The sequence below is a fragment of the Ammospiza nelsoni genome, chromosome 6 (assembly GCF_027579445.1).
Source record: "Ammospiza nelsoni isolate bAmmNel1 chromosome 6, bAmmNel1.pri, whole genome shotgun sequence".
Taxonomy (NCBI): Eukaryota; Metazoa; Chordata; class Aves; order Passeriformes; family Passerellidae; genus Ammospiza; species Ammospiza nelsoni.
The window spans coordinates 41190292-41211128 of NC_080638.1; the positions used below are offsets into that span (position 1 = coordinate 41190292).

General features: G+C 41.3%; 1 protein-coding gene across 2 annotated transcripts; it reads left to right on the forward strand.

The window, feature by feature from the left end:
• Nucleotides 1-2725: 2725 nt before the first annotated feature.
• On the forward strand, nucleotides 2726-20583 carry ZNF410 (zinc finger protein 410). Of its 2 annotated transcripts, none has more exons than XM_059474545.1 (10): nucleotides 2726-2754; nucleotides 3916-4126; nucleotides 12783-12918; nucleotides 13211-13444; nucleotides 13731-13922; nucleotides 14777-14936; nucleotides 15245-15426; nucleotides 18100-18189; nucleotides 19282-19407; nucleotides 19960-20583. In XM_059474545.1, the coding sequence occupies exons 2-10, from the start codon at nucleotides 4094-4096 to the stop codon at nucleotides 20142-20144; spliced, it is 1338 nt and encodes a 445-aa protein (XP_059330528.1). In that variant the 5' UTR covers nucleotides 2726-2754; nucleotides 3916-4093; the 3' UTR covers nucleotides 20145-20583. The 2 variants fall into 2 exon arrangements, with proteins under 2 accessions (XP_059330528.1, XP_059330529.1); XM_059474546.1 differs by lacking the exon at nucleotides 2726-2754 and adding an exon at nucleotides 3078-3239.
• Nucleotides 20584-20837: the final 254 nt, after the last annotated feature.

Sequence of the window (20837 nt, forward strand, 5' to 3'; positions counted from 1 at the left end):
CCATGACTAGCTGTGTCTGCTGTCTCACAGCAGGGGTGAAAAAACAGCATCACTTTTTCTTTAAAGCTTTTCTTTAATCTGGTCCTGGGGGATATGTGTCTTCCATTTCCCCTTGATTGGAGAGAAGGAGCCTGTAGAGGCAGGTGTTGCTATGAAAGCAAAACTATAGAAAATTCCCAGGGCCAGTTCTCTCATCAGGGACTGGTGCTGCTTCACACACCTGCACAAGTTATTTGAACCAGCATAAACAACTCAGGTAAGTGCTGTGCTACTCCCACTGTGTATTCCACCAAAATTCCCCAGGCAGTCAAGATGCAAGTTCTGCAGCAGCCAAACTCATCTGGCCTGGAAGGATGCAAATGAAAGGAACTTATGTGCCTACATGTCTCCATATTTTAATATCTACTCAACGACTCCCCATTGTTGAGCTGGTGATGAGTAAAAGGACTTCCAAGATTACTGAGCATCTTAATGTAAAACAGCATAAAGCTTTATGATTCAGTTCCTTTGGATTACCAAAGTAGCATCAAGAAAAGTTGGTTTATGAAGTTAGTAGTTCTGCTTTTATTGCTGCCTTTGTTAGATTGTATTGGATCAGTAATAAAATAGCATGCTGAGTTAGGAAAACTTTCCTGTCTGACCATCCAGGACCTACTCTGGCAGTCACACTCTCACCCACCTAAGATGGGACCGAAATCCCTTCCCAGTGGGCAGCCCCAGTAAGGCTGACTCCCCACACACCCCCATACCCACACCGTCAGACAAGGTTTCTTTACCATCTCAAAGCCAGGTTTCCCACAGCAGAGTCTCACTGGTCCCAGTCCTTAAAATAATTCAGTCTTGATGCAATAACTAAACAGCTTGAGCTGGGATCCTGAACAAAGGAAACCCTGGGTTTTTACCCTCAAAGTCTGAGCATGGGAACATTTGGGGGGCCTTGGCTCCTGCCATGTCTCTGAGTGTCCAGTCACCTGGTTGGGCCACAGGTCCCTGAGCTTGTCAAAGGGTTGGCAGTTCACAGCCTCTTACCTCTGACTCCAGACATCCAGAGAGCTCAATCTGCTGCTTACACTGCAGTGCAAACCAAGCTACCTGCACTGAATATATTCCTCAATATATTCCTCAATATATTTCCACAGTACAGGGAAATGGTCTTTTACTGTTACAGCTGCGTGGCCATTTAATAAGCTCCAGCTTTTTGGGATTCTGTTAAAAAATTCAGTCTCAGAAGCTATTACTTTCATTTTTGTAAGCTTAAATAAATGAATCTGTCTAAAGCTTCAGGCCACCACAACTGTGGTTGAGTGGTCCAATACGATAAATGCCAGACTTTATGGATTCCCTGATAGAATCCATCTGCAGGGCCAGCATGGCACTGAGGCAGCCCAGTCTCTGAGGCTGTTGATTCTGGGTGTTGAATCACTTTTCCCTGCCTTGTACAACAGAAATGTGCTTCAGCTTGACTGAAAATTGATTTCACAGCGCAGGCTTTTGTTAGTATTTATGCAATGCCTGCAAGCTGATGGGTTAATTACCTCAGAAAAAGACATGCATCTAACTTGCTTGCAGACTTTATGGAGTGACCAGGTGGTTCCAGCAGGTAGCTGTCAATAGTCTTTTTGCTGAAGCACTAGGCTGTCAGTATGACTCCTCCATTAAGCCACTCACTGCATATTTAAAGCTGAGGGAGATAACTGTGAATCTTTATGCTGCAAATCAAATTTTCAAATGTTCTGAAAGGCCATGCAGCTATATTGCATATCTTGGAGGGACTGGAAAAAAGAAACCATTCCAAAGTAGTTCAAGGGCAAGAGATTACAGCCATTTACCAGATAGTGACCACAGGGTTTTTTACAGTCCATTGTGGATCAGAAGAGGCTGTGCTCTGAGGGGGCCTCAGGAAACCTGATTTTGCTAGCCTTGACAGCTGCTGTCACTTCCATAGCACGAGGGCTTTCACTAGTTATCAGCACCAGCACCAGGAGTGTTCCATGAGCAGCTGTGCTGGCACGGGAGTCAGGAATCACACATGGCTCCAAAGCTATGGGTTAGCCATAACCGAGTTAAAGTGTACAGGGCCTGAAGGTCACTGATTCAGCTGCTAATGTCAGGACCAGAGGCTGCCAGCTTCTTCAGGTGCTCGGTCCTGGTCATGTACACATAACAAGCTAAAACCAAAGTGCAAGTTTTTTTAAAATTACTCAGTCCTTTATTGTTTTTTTTTTTGTTTTTTTTTTTTTTTTTTTTTTTTAAGTACATTGCAAAGACATGTATGTTTCTGGAATTACTGATTTGGTATATTTTTTTTGTGGGCTACAGTGAACTCCTGGAGTTTTCCATCATTAGCAAGAAGAGACCGAGCAGCAAGTCAGAGCAAAGCCTAAACAGAAACAAAGTATTAGTAGGAAACCGGTGTTTCCACGTGTGCTGTAACAACCTGGGATAATGTGTCTTCCGTATTGATTTATGTGGAAAAAGGAGCTCAGCAGATTGAAGGTTCCGGCATAACGTTCAACTGTACGGTAGCAATCCATATAAAAAAGGTTTACTGGAAGAGGAACCAGGCTGCAGCTGAAGACTGCAGTCCTGGTAACCATCCCAAGGGAACCAGGAGATCCCAGGCACCGAGCCGTTCTCGTCTCTTTTCGGGGCGACGGGAGCAGCCGGCGGCACCGTCGCCCCGCCCCGCGCTCGCCCCGAGCCCGCGCGGTGTTTCCGGCCGGGGCTCGTCACGTCCGGGCGGCGGAGATGCCGGTAAGGCGGGTGCTGGGGGTGGTCCGGCCATCCTGCGGGGCTTGCCGACCCCCGTGGGGTGCGGAGCCCAGCGAGGCGCGGGGAGACGCCCCGGTCCTCCTGTCCTTCCTGTCCCCGCTGCCGGGGCCGCCCCTCACGGCTACGGCCGGACCCCCGCCCTGGGGCGGGCGGCACCTGCCCCGCCGGGCCTCGGCGCTCCGCCCTGCCCCCGTTCCTCCCCGGGCCTCCGCAGGGCTCCTCCCGGCCGGGGCGTAGGCAGCCGGGCCTGGCAGCGCTGGCTCTGGTGCCCGTGGGTCGCTCGGGGCCCGCCCTGCCGGGCACGGGCTGGCAGGGGCAGCGGGCGGCGGGAGGAGCGCCGGGCCCGCTGCGAGGCAGGGCTGAGTTACTCTGTGCCTGCTCGCTGTGTGCGGTGTCTTGCCCCTCCACGGCGAGTGAAGCTCCGTGCTGCAGTGCTGCTGTCAGGAGTGTGAGAGGAAGGCTTTTAGGTTCTCTTTTTAGCTGATCCGGTATTCTCGTTACTTTTTAACATAGTCGATAGACTGGTAGTTGTGTTGGAAAGGGGAAAAAACTGTATGTTCACATTTTTCTCCCATCAGCAGTGTCTGAGTGTTGTCCGGGCAAGCAAGAAAAGCTTTTTCTCATGTTCCCCTTTTAGCGCAAGCATCATATGTGTATTTGTGAAATAAGTTCTATTTATCTGGGCTCATCAAGAAATTAAATTTCTGATTCTGTGAAATATCTCGGCTGACAGGAAGAACTGATGTTTCCTGCTGACAGTTTGTTTGTATATGGGTCCCTTTTATCAATAATTTGGATAATTCCACTGTGTTGTGGACTGGGAATTCAGCTTCCTCATATCTTGCATACTTTATGTGATTTGCAGTTGATCCCATAAGTTTCCAGAACAGACAAGGCAATTGTGCATTAAAAATTAGTGATTGCAAAGAAAATGTGGTAAATAATATCTGAACACTGTGAAATTAATTTTTAAAGGCTGTTTCGTTGATTCAGTGAAAATAGAAATCCAGGAACCTTAGTTAATGAGTTTTACCAATACCTCAAAGTACATTTTATAGTTGCATCAACACATGTTCACTTCTTTTTGCTTTGCTCTTGTTTTTCAGTTCCTCTTTCTTTATGTTTCCTTTTTTGTTGTTTTAGGTTAAATTAATTATTTCCGCAGCACAGCTTCTTGCAGAAGGACCGCCACACTGGTTTGCACTTAGGAAAATATGAAAATAAGCAGGGAGTGTTGTTCTCTCTGAACTAAAAAAAAAAAACTTAAAAAAAAAATCTGTGCCTTGCTGAGAACAGCTGCAGGAGTTGGACACTTGAATCAATGTTATCGGATGAGTTAGAATCCAAACCTGAGGTGAGCAATTATGAACTGAGTTTGGTTCCCAGGAATGTTTATGGGCAACACTTAGAGTCAATGAGTTTATTCAGATTGCTGCTTACATACTAATTTTCCAAGTGTTTACAGTGACATCTTCTAATGCTTCCATGCTTTGATTTGAATGGTAAAAAATTAGAAAATATTGCAAGTTTTTTTTCACCTCCTTTCAAGTATCAGCCAATATTCTTGCCTGTTCTCAGGTTACATTTTTTCCACTATTACAGCATTATTTTATTATGAGAATAAAATAAATTAATGAATTGACTATTTCTTTTCCTCAAACCAAACTGACTCTACTTCATTTTGGACAATCTGAATTATTCTATCAGCATCAGCCAGTCCTGTTCCTCAGAGTACTCCTGTTGCCATTCAGCAGTTGGAGAAGTGGTAGGCAGCAGCACACGGGGGATCCCAGTTGCTCGCTGTGAGGCTGCTGGACTGTTCCAGGTTCAGCTGGGCATGAAGTGCAGGGACATTTGTGCAGGCACAGCTGGCCACAAACGGGTGAAGCATGAACATACAGATTATGACATGTGCAGGGAAGGCAAGAACAGCCATGGTTTGCTGGTGGGTTATAGCTGTGCCCTCATCACTCGACTCTCGTGCATACTCACATTCACATCTCTGCCAGGCCTACAGTCCTTCTGCCCAGAGCCAGGGCTTTTAAGCCAGTTTCTGGCTGGAATAGTTTTTGGGTTTTTTCCAGACTCTGGGAGCCTCCTGCTTGCATTAGTCAACTAGAAGCTCACTAGCAGTGGACTCACTTGTGGGTAGAATATTTAGGAATGTCTTTGGTAATTAGATAGGAGGGACTGCAGTGATCAGGCACAGCAAACATATGTTTGGAGTCTCTTCTCTCCCCCCTACCCCTGGTTCTTCATTTATCTACCTTGATTCCTCCTTTGATCCTCCCCCTAAACATAGCATAATAAGCTTAACACATCCTGGTGTCTTTGTTGTATTGGATAGTAAGTTTGGTCTCTCATATGAGACCATTCTGATAAGCCACAATAGCTTTTCTTCTTACCAGTTAAAATTTCTGGTTAAGCCTTTACAAGATGTCACTCTGGCAGTGGCTCACTAATCAGTTGTTGAGGAGTTCTGGGTTTTGTTACTCTTACCTGTAATGTGCTAGATACAAGTGTTTGCAATTTGTTACATTCAACACCACCACCCCCACCTCCTGCCTCTCCTATTTCTTGCCCATTTTTGAGGTTGAATGGCCATTAGTTGGCTCTTTGAGCATTAGAGATCCCCACTTAGAGATGCAGGGGTTTTATCACTTGGTGTTCTTGCTTTTCCTGGTTCTCAGCTTTACCTCTGCAGATGCTGAAGTCCTAGAGCAGAGGATATGGTACAGCTATGAAATACCTTTTGGGGAAGTTTGCAAGACATAATTGAATGGTTTTTGTTGAGTCTTCTGAACAAAAGTCTTGCATTTCTACCCCTATGAACAGTGCAGCATGTGTCTTAACTGGTACTCTAAAAAGAATGATGAATCCATGCTGGTAATTCATTACAGCTCATGTGATATATTAAGGCATTTGTTTCTCAACAGAGCAGCCAAAGCCCTTCCAATCACACTGTTCAGGAAAAGTAGCTGCAGATTCCTGGCAGCTCTGAGTAGTCTCAGCACGATCTGCAGAGTTCCTCTCTCTTGCCTTGTCACTGGTATATCTCATACATTCTATCAATTTCCCTCTGAGTTCTGACTCTTAAGGTGGGAGGACTTTGTTACTTTTGTCTGTGAATGGGTGGTTTCCCTTAGGTTATTTCTGACAGCCAAGGACCAGGACAGTTGGAATGCTCATTCCTCAAATAGGAGCTGTAACTGGGCTTTGTCTTTTCTCAACTTGAGTAAGGTATTAGTTAATTAGGCTTGTTTACATAATAGTCCTATTTCCTCATGGCAGAGTTGCATTTCCTTCCCAGCAAGCCCATAATAAGAGTTAGCTGTTTATTCTCCAGAAGAAGCAGGCCTGGTAAATAAAAACGTTATAGTGGTTGTTGGAGAGGGCATCCTTTCTGTAGATGCTGTCTTCTAAACCATATTCCTCAATCTTGATTAGGCTATTTTATACTAAAAATTTTGATTTATTTCCATGTATATATACCCTTTTTTTTTTTAGTTCTGATTATGAAACTTGGGTGTTAAGTTAGTACTATTTTCTATTGCTTTGATGTGGAACTGGTACATACCCTTTTTACACTTTTCCCAAAGAGCGGTTCAAATATCTCTGAAAGTAAATAATGATTTTATATCCTCTAGTGAGCCATGGCACCACAATTCTTATAGCCACAGATGTTTTTTCATATATCCTACCATGTGAGAAGTATATTAATTAAGAGCTAGCTGTATTTCTGTGACATTTAGATGATAAGAATCAAAGCACTATGTCTCTATTACATAGACTTCTTTACTACTGGTTTTATCCCTAAAGAAGCCACCAACATACCATTAAATATTTAATGCTTTCATAAGAAGTTACAAAGTTGCTTGGAGACAATTGTAAGAACAGATGGATCTGCTTTTTCTTCTGGACTCCCTGCCCCCAAAGCTATGTAACTATCATCCCTCAGGGAACTGCTAAGATCTGCCTTTTGCATGCTTTAAACCTTCGAGGTGATTTATCACAGTTGCACGTATTTCCAGTCACCTCCACCATACTGGTCCGGTACAGGATGCTTTCTGCTCTTGGGGTAACTCCTAGCATAATCAAATGAATTACAACTCTGTTCTGTGAATTGAATTAGTTTTTGAAAAGGGGGTGAAGAGAGGTATTTTAGCCTCTCCTTTCTCTCCTCCTCAGCGCTGCACAGAGAGAGACACTTGTGATTTAATTAGTTCCCCAGAGGCTGTATGGGAGGAGGACATCCCAGTTTCTAGGTAACAAGCCTTCTGCCCTGCACACCCTTCAGCTCCAGCCCCTCCTTTCTCCTCCCCCTCCACTAAATTTTCTTTTGACCTCTTTATTTTGTTGTGGTTCACTGGTTAAATTTAGAGCAGGAATGGCTTTGATTAAAGACATGGTCCCTGCTGCTCTGGGAACCTAGTCTAGCTCTCCAGCTGTCTGGTGGGAGGATAGATCTGAGGTTCTGGAGAACCTTCTTACCCTGTCCCTCCCAGCAATCCCCACTTCAGCCAAAGCAGCTGCCTGACACTTCTTGCCTTTTGAATCATCTATTATGGGACAAACTTATGATCCATCCCAGGTGGCCATATCATCATTTGTTTCTGGTTTTGTTGGGTTGGTTGGTTGTGGTTTTGGTTTGGTTTTCTTTTCAGTTTTTGTTTATTTGTTTGTTTTTGGTGGGTTTTGTTTGGTTTTTTGATTTGTTTTTTGTTGTGTGTATCTGGTTTGATTTGGGGTTTTTTGGATTTTATTTTGTTGGGTTCTTTGTTGTTGTTAATCTAGTAGAGGTTCTCAATTATTTAAACAGTTTTTTGGTTGTTGTTTGTTGTGGGTTTTTTTTTTCTCTCTCAGGTCAGGGACATTATTTAAGTCTCTAGGTAACACAAACATTCTATCTTGCTTGCAGTGATAGACCCTGGCATAATCCTGTCCAACCATTTCTTATTGACCAGCAGGGATAACAAGTATTTGCTTAGTGACCAGAGCCAAGAAATATTTTACATTTTTTAATACCTTCACTGTATTATTTACAGAATTTTCAGTTATGTGGCATTTCAGCTGAAGTAGTTAAAGGAGAGTATATTCAAGAAGGTGATATGGCAGATCAAAATAAAGTTAATTATATCAATATCATTAATTATATCATTCTATCATCATATGAACTTTGGCCTCCAAGGATTATAGATTCTCTTTGTATGATTCACATCTGTCCCATAAAGTTTCAGTCTCTTGAGTCAAGGATGTCCTTTTGCAATATTAAAATTTATTTCAAATTCCAAGGGATGGCTTAGCTGTAGAGTAAAGCCACCTCACACCTTTGGTAATCTTCTGTACATTCAGCTTCCCTAACTATGCCTATTCTGGTGTCCCAAGATGACTTCTCTGCTTTGCTTACAAATTCTAGCACTTTGGTCACAGTGGATCAGTCTCCTCCCTATGGGAGGCATTCTACAGTCACCATCTCAGGAATATTTACAGCCTATTTGGGGCCTGTTTGTGATGCCAGATGTTATTTGGTTATGGGATCTGTCAAACTGTGTAATCTAGGAGGCTCCTGCCTTCCTGGTCTTTCAGACATGAGACCACCAGACTGTTCCCAGGTGCACACAGAAGAGCACCTGGGCCTGAACTGCAAAAATGTGCCTGTGCACACACAGACAGTACAGACATTATGGCTGTGTGGCAGGATAGGGCTTTTACCAGCAAACTCAAACACAAATGGCATTCCTGTGGAAAAGAAAGGCCACAAATGGCCTAATCCTGTCCCTACTTATCAGGTAAAAAGGCTTGACATTGGCTAGCATATCACATGTGCCTTCCCTTGGCTGACATGCATACTTGTGGTCATGCATCTGTCCACTCTTTGCCAAACCTTGAGTTCTTCCAGTATCCATCTCCAGGCCTTGGGCTTTTTAATTCAACCTCTGGCCAGGATCTTGGGTTTCCAGATGGTGTTTTTCTCTGTTTCACAGCTATGCCAAAGTGAATTTAATCAAATGAATGTACTCAGAAACCATTTAGGAGCAGAAAGTATGAGATAGACCCCAGTGGGGATGCAGAGCAGCAACCTGCAGCCTACTGATGTGGTCAATCAGTATTACCCCAATCCCCTTTCAGTTCCCTATAGTTGTTTCTGACCTATGATTCCTCCATTTCTTTGCCTTTGGTCCTTCCCCTAAACATCCACAAGTTTTCCACAGTCCCACAGTCTCCACTCAAGATACCTTGATATGTTTTACCCAGTCCCAGAATTTGCCCCATATCCCATAGGAAGTTTGCTCTTGCCTACGAGATGTGGGTTCTGGTAACCCAAGATAGCATTGTTCCTCTTCCTTACAAAGTTTCTGGTTGAATTTTTTCAAGGTCACACTCAAGTTATTCCTGTACTGGCCCATCCATCAGTGTCCCAGGAGTTCTGGGTATTTTTACTCTCTCTTATCTGCAGTTTGCTGGAGTTTGTTAGTGTTTGTGTATCTGTGTGTTTAATTTATCACCTGTCCTGTTCCTAGGATTTCTATGCTGAATAGCCAATTACCAGATACCCTTATAATTTCCTATTTACTTGCAGCCACAAAACCATATTGTAAGAAGCTGAAGACAGCATGACACAATGTTTGTAATGAGTTCTTTCCTGTATTCCAGTTGCTGTGGTTGTTCACAAAGGTATTCAATGATTTTGAATAGGAAGGTTTAGGAAAAAATCTGTCAAGATAAAACTAACATGAAAACTTTTTATTTTGTCCAAATTATTTGAGTGATGGTTGGTTTGCTTTAGTTTATGTGCAGGGTTGAGGTTTTTTTATTCCACATTTTAATAATGGGCATGATTCATGTTGGTTTGTTTCCTTCTGCTTTTTTTGCCTTCTCATAATTCTCTGTACTAGTTTGTCATTACTTTACAAAGCAAATTAAAAGGAATTTCTTTCTTCTGACCATCTGTTTGTGGTTGCTGCATTTTGCTTTTCTCTAGTGGCTTAATATTGCTATGTTGAAGTGGAGGGTTTGAAGCAAAGCTTTTTTTTTGTAGGAGGCAAGTTTCATTTAGGACCTTTTGTATAAAAATAGGCAAGTCCATAAAATGGGTATTTCATGGTGGAATGAGAAGCAGTAGGGCTCATCAGCATAAAAGACAATCCTATAATTTAAATCTTAGTGCTCACAGTTTTAGTCTCTCCTTCTTTTTTCTACTTGCCTTGCACATTATTCCTAACTTTCTTTTTACTTCTCTTTCTCCTATTTTTCAATCCTTAATTAGAATGCATGGCCCTGGGTGTGGGGGGAGGGAGACTGTCTCTTATTGCCTACATATCTTTGATAACATAAAAATAAATTCATCTTCTTGCTAGGTCCTCTGGATACTCTTATATCTAAGATGAAACAATTCTAACCTTTCAAACTGCCATCTGGCTTGTGGCCTAGTTCAAATGGCACATTGCCATCTGAATGACTGCAGGACTTAATTTGTAGCTTCCTAAGTGTCAGTGATGACAGCCTGCTCCTAAGGGAGGGTGAGCAGGGAGTCCAGGGTGATCCCAGCCCAGGCAGTGCCCTCACAGACCAGGGCACAATACTGCAGCACCTGAGCATGGAAGGCAGAGGCAGGTGCTGGAATCCACAGCCCTCAGCCCTAGACAAGGCAAAGTGGTGAACCAGTCCAGGGTCTACCCAGAGTCCAGGTAGGAGCAGCAGAAGATGGAGCTGGAGAGACAGATACAGTAAAAATCTGAGGTTCATGCAGCAGACAGGGCTTGAGACAGGTAAACCTACAGCACAACTCAGGAAGGAAATGACTGGCCCAGGCTGAGCTTAGAAGGAAGTCCCTAGGGAGACAGTGTGGGTGCAGGTCCCAGGGAGACCAATCAGGGCTGTTAAAGCTTCAGGGTTCCTACAGCAGCAGCAGCTCTTTGATTAAAAGTGCTTGAGAAAGCATCAGTATTTCTAAGTGTTTTTGTGAGAGGAAATCAACATAGAGAAATCAGAGCACAAAATACAATTTTGTTTGTTTTCTTTACAGTTTCTTTGATTTAACAGACTTTCTCTTGATGTAAGAGAGACTCAAAAGGCTGCTGTCTGCCACAGGAATAATTTGGAATTAGATGCCAATAGTTCTGAAAAGGAAGTACTAAGACAATCACAACATACAAAATAAGAATCAAATTATCTGTGACTGTTGGGTTTTAATCACAAATATACAATAGGAATGTCAGGATTTTTTTGTCTTTTTCTTTAGACACTGATGAACTATCTCACTGCACAGACAGCTCCATCTGGGCTCTCTGTGACTGCATGTTAAAATGTGTCCCAATGAGGCTAGTAGCTTTTGAATAACTATTTTGTACAATTTCCATCTAAATGCCAAAGATAAAAAATTGCTACAGTTGTTTGCTAGACAGCAGTAGAATCCGCAGAATGCGGGATTTTTGTCAAGGAATTTCCTAGAGATAAGAAACTCGAGGTTTAACTTTTTAGTGTATTGTTACTGTCCATATTTCTTCATTCAGTGTTTTAAAAATAACCCTGAGAATGTGAGTATATGAGTTAATTTGTTTGACAGAAATTAAAGGCTAACAAATAGATCCTACGTGTGGGATTTGAGCAGTATTTTCTCTGAAATATGGAGTATGTGACTGGGTGTGTTACAACTGGCCCCCTTCTGTCCTTCTGAAGTGTAAATCCCTACAGGGGAGAGATTTGAGACTGTGTTTAGGAAAGCTCATGCAGTTCACAGAATTTGTTGTCTATTGCAAAAGTTAGACTGTGTTATCTCCTAACTCCCAGCAGCACTTCCTTTGTTAAATCAAAATGAATACAGGCTGAGTGCTTGTAGCTTTATCCTCAGAAACATGGGCAGCACAAAGTACCTGGTTGTGTTCAAGGGTTGCTGCCTAAGGAAAACCTTCACGGATTTCTTTGGGATCTATCCCCACACTTCTCATTTCACTTGCTAACTAGGCTGGCTTGGGGTTCATTAGCATATGACACACACTAGAAATTAGTGTGTGCCACTGGAGACTCACTGGGGAGAGCAGGATCACACAGGAAGCAGGTAAGAATGGAGTTTAATAAGAGGACAGGATGGAGTGTAAGAGTTAGGCTGTGCCAGACAACTGAATTGGCCAACTTCCTGCTTATGTGCAATGGGCCCCTTTTATCCTTCCCTCTCCATTTTCTTATGTTTGTTCTGCCCTGATCCATCTTGATCTTTTCCTTTTCTTGCCTTTGGCCTTTCCCTTAAACAATGCCTAAAAGGTCCTGTACAAATCCCCCCAAATCTTTTGACCAGTCCCAAATTCCTCCCCAGGGAATGCATCTCAGTTTAAGTCCTGTACCTCTTTATGCAACAGTCCCCCTTGTTTTGTGTAGTATTTTGGACAGGGTTTCTTCTGTTAATCCCCTGAGTGGGTGGGTTGGTTGTCCATCTTTGATGGTTTTAGGAGTAGTTGATTTGGATGGGTAAGGCTGTCTGTGTTCTTCCCTTTGTCATCCCAACCGTGTTTCTCTGACTGTTATCTGCTTTTGAATAGCCATATGATAGACATCTTTGTAACTTTGTAACTAGTTTTCTGATTGCTTTTTTTTAATTTAGAAAAGGCCTTTCAGTTAAGTATTAAGCTTTCAGTTAAGTATTTAAAGACAATGATGTAAAAAAATACCTGTACCAAAGGCTGAATGTGGAAAACATTACCTTGAAATGTTAGACCATAATAAAGTATCAAGTGGTAAAAAATTAAAAAGAAATATAGCCTACTTAGACTTATTTTGCAATGATCCAGAGCTGTTTATTATATGCTGAATGAGAAGTTTGTAGGTATTTCAGAGATGACAAACAATTATTTCCTTGTATTAAATTGAGAAGTTTACATTTATATCTGTGTGTATTCATGGTATTATATTCAATGTCTCCTACAAGACAGTAGGGACTACTGGATTGACTGGATTTAGTACCTTTTTAAATGATTTGTGCTGCTCTTGACCTAATCTTCAGTATGTTTTTTCAGCTGCTGGTTCAGTTTGTTCAAAATACTTCTATTCCACTGGGACAAGGACTGGTGGAATCAGAACCAAAAGACATTACCTGTCTCTCTTTGCTTCCTGTTACTGAGACCTCAGAATGCAACAGACTCATGTTGCCAGGTAAGATCTATGTGGCAGATCTTTGTGACCCTGCCCTTCGTACAACTGTCTTTACTTCACCACTCTGGCCCCACTGTCTCTTGCTGACATGACATTCCAGGGATGGAGGAACAAGTTCAGCAGAGTGACGGAACTTTCTTCAATTAATAGTGAAGTCTGACTAGTTAGAAACTTCCTCCTCCCTTCTCTCTCAAGTTCTGGGTTTTTTATCTTAGAAAAATAATTTCATAGATGTCCTTTAGTCACAGTATATTTTTACTTTTATTTACTCTGGTTTCACTTTCTTCATTAGATGATGAAAGAGATCTCACTTCTCCAAGTCACACTAATTCTTCCAAAGATGTTTCTTCATCTGCTGTCTTGAGAAGTCTCCAGGTAAATGTAGGCCCTGATGGAGAGGAGACAAGGGCACAGAATGTACAGAAACCATCTGAACTTCTGTCAACTCCAGAAACTTCTAGTTTATTGCAAGACTTTCAGCCCAGCGACAGCACTTCATTCATTCTTCTCAACTTAACAAGAGCAGGTAATTGTCCTTCTGTTTGTCATCTGGCTGGATATGTCTCAGCAGAATGCAGGAGATACAAGTACAAATCTGTCCCTGCTGCTTATAAAGAGGAAAGATAATGAAATTTGCTGGGCATTATTGGATATTTTAGGAGCACTTAGTCATCAACATCTTTCTACAATGTAGAGGTCACTGGAGACTTTTTCAGGGCAGCTATTTCATCCATGCTATGAGCACTGATATCTGAGAAACAAAAGAAATTCCCCTCTGTTGCATTATTGTTTCACAAATTTGTCTTTTCTAGGGCTGGGGTCTCCCACAGAGCACTTGGTGTTTGTTCAAGATGAAGCAGAAGATTCTGGCAATGACTTTCTCTCCCATGACAGCACAGACAGCAGTACCCCGTGGTTTCTACGAGTGCAGGAATTGGCCCATGACAGTTTAATCGCTGCCACTCGGGCACAGCTCGCAAAGAATGCCAAAGCAAGCAGTAATGGTAGGAGATCCACAGATTGTGTCCCAAAGTTGAATGTTCCATACAAGACTCCTAGTTTCACATTGTCTCTTCCTCTATTTCTCTCTTGCTTTGAATCACTTATGACATCTTCAAATCATCAGTGACAGAATTATACAAAACAATTATGCATTTTTCTTCATTATAAATAGGCTTCTAATTTTTTCTTGGGGAATGAACTCTAGTGGAACCATCGGTTCATTGTAGCCTACTAGTTCTCCAGTACATGTAAAGAATATCTTCTTGCTGACAGTATCTGCTTGATTTTCAACTTTCATTTTCACTTTTAAGAGCCTATTTTTAATACATACTGTGAATTATACTTTCTTTTTGGCTCCACTGAGCTTGAAGATCAGTTTTCTGGAGAATTCATAATTGGATTTAGTCACATGCTTCAGACTTAATTATTTTAATAAATAATTGCACACAAATGCAATACCTCTTATTTTAGCTGAGGTGTTTTCAAAAGCAGCTTAGCTAATAGGTGAGATTGACTGCTAGTTAAAATTTCTTGTTTGATGTTGGTATAGAGACCATTTTTACCATTTCTGGTGCATTGGCTTTCTATTCTTTTTGTGATAAACCTTATCTGGTAGCAGCTGATCTTATCCAGATGGCTTGTTGGGAATAGTTTATGGTCCTGGTAGGGTTTGTAAATCTGTGTCTGATCCCTGCTACAGGCTAGGCAGCAGCATGTAGGACATCCTAAAAAGTTAGTAGCCAGACACACACGTGATTTATAATCCTGTATCATATATGATGCTGTTTTTTCTATTAAATTTGACACATTATAGTAATCTGTATATATTTTTTTTTGGTGGGCTTTTTTTTTCCAGGGGAAAATGTTCATCTTTGCACAGGAGATGGGCAACCAAAAGATTCAAGCCCCATTCCTCATTTATCTCGTGTGGAAAGAAAGCTGAAGTGCACAGTTGAGGGCTGTGATCGGACATTTGTATGGCCAGCTCACTTCAAGTATCATCTGAAAACACACCGGTGAGCAGAGTGAAGCTATTTGTTGTTATGGCCTTGAAAAACTGCACTCTGTATTTGAGATAATGTTAGGTTTTGACATTAAGAAGCTGGCATTATTCATAGAAATATTAGGTCTGTTGAGTGCTTTAAGTCAGTTATGCTGAAAAACTTGGAGTAGATTTAGATCATTTTGCAGGTCCTTGTTATGTTTTGTTTAGAATTTTTGAATTTTAACAGGTATTCATATTTAATAAAAGAAAGAAGTCAAGTGTTCATGAAAAAGTGCGTTGCAGTAGCTGGTAATGAAACAGCTTTTTGTTGCTTTGCAGTAACGACCGCTCCTTCACCTGCCCAGCAGAGGGTTGTGGGAAAAGTTTCTACGTCTTGCAGAGGCTGAAGGTGCACATGAGAACTCACAATGGTGAAAAACCCTTTGTGTGCACAGAACTGGGCTGTGGTAAACAGTTCACAACAGCTGGAAATCTGAAGAACCACCTACGAATTCACACTGGTGTGTTTTAGACCTCACCTATTTGTGGTCTGCTGAGGTGGGGTCTTTCCTGAGGAATAAACCACTTCCTCCTCTGTCCTCAAACTATTGAAAGTATTATGTTGTTTACCTCTGCCCTCCATTAATGTCCCTTTTCTGTCAATTCACCTTGATCTGTAGGTCAGCCAAATCAAGTGCTAATCTCTTACTATCCTGTATAGTTTCACACAAGGTTTACCTTTCAAATGGTGTGTGGTGATGCTGTATTCTGCTCAGACACATACTCTGAAGATTCCCTTCCAGTAGTGTGATGGAGGGAGGGGTGTGTGAGACTAGACTGTTACCAAGGGAATAGTTAGTGAACATGACTTCTGAAATTGTGTTTTGTAAAGAGGTTATTTGAAATTCCTGAAAGGCTCAATAGCTTAGACAGTAGGAGCTGTACTGACATCTGCCTGACTGACTAGCTTGTGTTACCTATGCTGCTTGTAGAATGACTACATTTGGGACATATGGGGAAATGAGGAATGCAGTGGAATGAGTAGCAAAAATACAGTAGCAAGGAAAAGTAGCAAAAAGCATTAATTAGAAGGCAGCATTATGGTGTGCAAACTGCTGTTTGTGCCAATGCTAATTTGGGATGTTACTGTATACTGGAGCCTGTACACTCTCAATTCATGCTCAGCTTTTTATAGTAAATAAAATAAGAACTTTATTTCGTAGTGCTGTATTTTATACATGGTTTGTTTATGATGGCTCCTCTGGAGAATATGATCCTGCCTTGTCAGTATTTTTAGAAGTTGGTATAGCAGCCAAAGTGCTTTAGGTATTTTTGTACTAGAAAGTTGTTTGAGAGAGGCACAGAAGTTAGTGTTGAAATGACCAGCAATGTAATAATGACCAGCAATTTAAATAATGACCTGCAAAGTTCATAGTGAATAATCTGGTGATTTTGTTTGTTTAGTTTTTGAAGCCTCAGGGTTATCGCAACACTCAAACAAATGGCCCAGTTCAGGCTTCTTGGAATATTGTTAGACATTCTCTGATGGCCTTGCAAGCATTGTACTACAGTTGGTTAACATTTCAAAATAACCTTGACAAGTGTGAGAGAACAAGGCCTCCCTGGTAAAATGAAATTACAGATTATGTGGGTCGCCAGCAGCTGTTTGTGCCTTCTGCCTGCCTTAAACACGACCGTATGGTATGTGGTGTGCCAATGCACATGGGAAAAAGCTGCTATTTTAAAGTATGTGCAGTCTAGCTGCAACACATGGTTTGGGGGCAGATGTTGGGATGTAGTTAAAAATTGTGTATCCCAATAATAAAATTTTGAATGTGTAGTAACAGCAGCCATAGTTTTTGCCGGTTTCTTTTGCATTTACAGCTCCCAGGCAAGCTCCCAGATTAAGTTAATAGGCCCAGCTGATACATGCACAATCCTCCCTGATCAGAGAGCATTCTGCAGCCAGCAGAGTAGTAGCTTCTGGAGGAGTAAATAGTAGCTTTCTAAACTGCAGATGGATAAAGTGGAATCAAGAGTTTGATCAGACCAAAGGTGTTATCAAATTGCAGGTGTAAATAGCTCCAGGGTGTCTTCTAGATGGAACCGTGTGCTCTTATTTAGGTCAACGGTAGTTTTTCCAAACTTTTAAAGATTTATAGCAAGCCTGAAAGTACAATCAGTGTTTGAGACTCTGCTACATATTTCAGCTTTGTAACACCAATTGGAACATGCTGTGTTGATCCTTTTTGCTTACAGCTGTCAAATACTATTGTAGATAAGAGGCTAATAAATGAGCTGTTGGGAGAAGAGTTCTAAAGGCAAAGTCACAGCAGAAATATCTTTAAAAACAAGTTTACTCTGAAAGAACTACATATATGTTGTACAATAAATTATTAAAATAGCTTGCTTTATCTCCTGTGGTCTTGCTATTACTCTTGTACAGGGGTTCAGTTAAAGACTTGAAATCATAGTGTTAAACATGGTATATTTAGTTCTTTAGTGGGATGTTGCAGGCAAAAGTTATGTCTAGCTTTATTAAGAGAGTGTTCAAAACAGATTAATTTTATGGCACTGCATTAATGTAGTAACCTCCCAGTTTATCATAACTTAAATAAATCCAAAATAGCTGGGATATGAACTTCAGCCCATGAGAACAATTTGTGCCTTGAATTACAGTTCCTCCTCACATAGATATAAATGACTGACACATCTCTCACAGGATTTTGGCAAGTTCAGCCTGATCTGAAATAAAGTATAGAATCTGATATGAAGTGAAATACAGTTAATTGGATTTTTGGCACTGAGAGGCAGAAAGGGAGCAGGACCCTGTGAGTGTGTGGAACAGAGAGCTGGTTGTTGAAAACTACAAATAGAAGATATATCATACATCAAGTGGTTTTATATTACTCTATTATTATTTATATACTTGGAAGATTATCTAGAAACAGTGCTTCAGTTTTGATGAATGATAGTCTAAGAATATTTTAAAATAATGCCTCTGTTTCCTCTGGTGAAGAGAATGCTCTAAGAGCCTTAGGAAACTTAGGAAGGATGTGCAATTTCCATGGAACTCTGATATGCATAAGGCCAAATGGGAGAATGGTGTAGAGATGTCCAGGCTGTTCTTAGGGACTTGGGCAACCAGATTAAGTTATGATCCCAAAATCTAAGAACTTACTTTTCCCTTGTAGGGGAAAAACCCTTTCTGTGTCAGGCACAGGGATGTGGTCGCTCCTTTGCTGAATACTCCAGTCTTCGCAAACATTTGGTTGTCCACTCAGGTAAGAGTCTTCATCTGACATTCTGTGATTTGTCTGAAAAAAGACCTTTATTGTAGGACTTTGATTTGATTTCCTTAAGAAAAATCCTGGTTTCTAGAGAGCTTCTGGTCATGGTGTTTTTTGACTACCCTTGTGTAGTGCCTGTAGCCTGTACACTTTAATTTTTTAGTTTGTGTCTATTTTTAAACAACTGAAATTCCATTCTAAATTTTTTTTTCTAAAATGCCATGAACTTGAATATCTTTTTCATAGCCGCCATTTGGTTCTTTAAAAGAGAGACTCCAGCATCTCTGTATATTAACCACATCCATTTGAATCTGATATCTCTTTCAAGTGGGTTTCTTCCATAGGTAGAGTTTTCTGTTCTTTTTTCCTACTACATGCTTGTAATTGGACAAAGGTTTAAGTGGAAATGTATTTCACAAGTCTTTCAAAGCTTCTGCCTTCTGTTTTGATTGATCTGTCATAAATATCATCAGCACACAATGAAAATGGTATGTGGGGAATGGGAGATTTTATTGAGGTAATAACATTTGGGATTGAGTTCTCCATGCTCTTTCTGTCCTGTCTCCTTTGCTTCCATGCCATTGAGCCAAGAAGTATGGACAGCATGCTTATATTTTGAAAATGATGAACTGCTCTGTAAAATGAAAATCCTTTCACAGTGACAAGTCATCATCAAGTCTCTGCTCAGTAAAGTAAAGCAGGTGCTGCAATTTATTGTGTGATGGCAGGAGACAGCTTCCTTGCCTCTGGTCATTTTATTCTATCTGTGGGACATCAAGTATTTCCATATCAATGAGCTAATGATTTCAAATAACTTGTTTCCTCTCATCAGTCTGACTTGAAGACTTTGTTACTATTCAGACTTGAGTTATCCGACAACTGCCATCACTGATATCTAAACCTCTTTTGTTCTAGAAGCTTATGGCCCTCAAGGAGATGGGAATACGTCTTATTTGGTTTTTACTGATAAATTACCACCAGTGGTATTAACAGCCATTTCAAAACTGTTATTAGTTTTTTAGTTGATGAGGTCTCTTCTCCCAATATGGTAATTCTTGGGATATTTCTTCCCCCTTTGACTCCAAGGAGTGAAGCCTCATCAGTGCCAAATTTGTGGGAAGACTTTTTCCCAGAGTGGTAGCAGAAATGTGCATATGAGGAAACACCACTCCCGAATTGGAACAGCTGGCAGCAGGGAGCGAGAACAGCCAGGTAAAGAAGGGAGTGCACACACTCTGGGGGAAAAGTGCAGGAAAAGAATGAGTGGATGGTTGAAGAAAAGATGTTTGTCCTGATAATATGAGACCACAAGCCAGTAAGAAACAAAAGTCTGTTCCTCTTGGAGATAAGGACTGTTACTCTTCCTTTTTCTAGGACAGAAGACAAAGGTGTATTTTTTATGGCAGTCAAGGGGCAGATATGTTTATTGTTTTCAAAATCAATGTGAATCTAGTTGGGGTTTTTTTATGTGGATTTTTTTCCCTTGGTTATGTTTTCTTGTTGCAAGTGGCCTGGGTTTTTACACAATGTGAATTATTTAAAGAGAAAGCCAATCCTGCATAACATCCCACCATAGTAAGGTTCAAAACAGTAAACATGGTGTTTTCCATCCATTGGAGCACTTGGCTGCCCAAAGAGTAGGAATGGATAAAGAAGGTGTCTAGGGAAGAATTCAGTATGACTTGAAGTGGGGCAGGGATTGGATCTTATATTGCAGTGTAATTGCATCATGGAAATTCTCTTTTACGTTTTTTTTCACTATAGAGTCACTGATGGGCAGCAGTTTGCTGGAAGAATCGACAGTGCATAGTAAGAATCTCATCTCCATGAACTCTCAGCCCAGCCTTGGTGTTGAGTCTCTGCACCTGCCAGACACTGAGTCAATTATTGGAGTAGAAGAGGGTGAGACCAGCTGCTCTTTTTTCCGCCCTCTTATATGTGGTGACTGAGATGGGATTGATCATTCTTCCTTGAGGCTCACCATATTGCAATGTGATGAATGAACATTGGTTTAACTGTGCACAGAGGGGTGGGTAGATAGTGGATGAATCCTGAAACTGGAGTTGGAGAAGATCTGCTGGACCAAGTTTCTCTCTTGCAGAGTTTGAAAGGTGAAGTCTGCTTAGGTGTCACTTAGCCCATGTTGTGGAACGCCATTTCAAAACTGCTTATGCAGTCCATCTCCTAAAGCCTAAAGTGTTTGTTTTGCTGGAGCACCTAGGAGCCCAGCTAAGGACCAGGACCTCATTGTGCTAGGCACTGTTCAAATATTCAGTATCTTGAGCAACAGGCCTTCCTTCCACCCTTTACCTTCAGAGACTATATTCTAATACATCTCACTGTCAGAAGCTGACTTACTATACGAAATAAATGTACTACTTGATATCATTTGGTTACATTTGCTGTGTTCTGTTCCTGCTTTTCCCAGTCATTTTTCTCCAAAATGTTTTTGGTATATCAAGCTCTTTAAATGAGACTTCCACATGGTGTTCTGAATACTTTGTTAACTTAAAGAGCCTTCACAACTGGTGTTACTGAGAATGCCGATTTTGGTAAGGTACTCTGTATCTGTAATAGCTTCTATGCAAAGGGAATGCCTAGAATTTATATTGCTCCCTAGCTGAATGGAAAGGTAGTGCTGC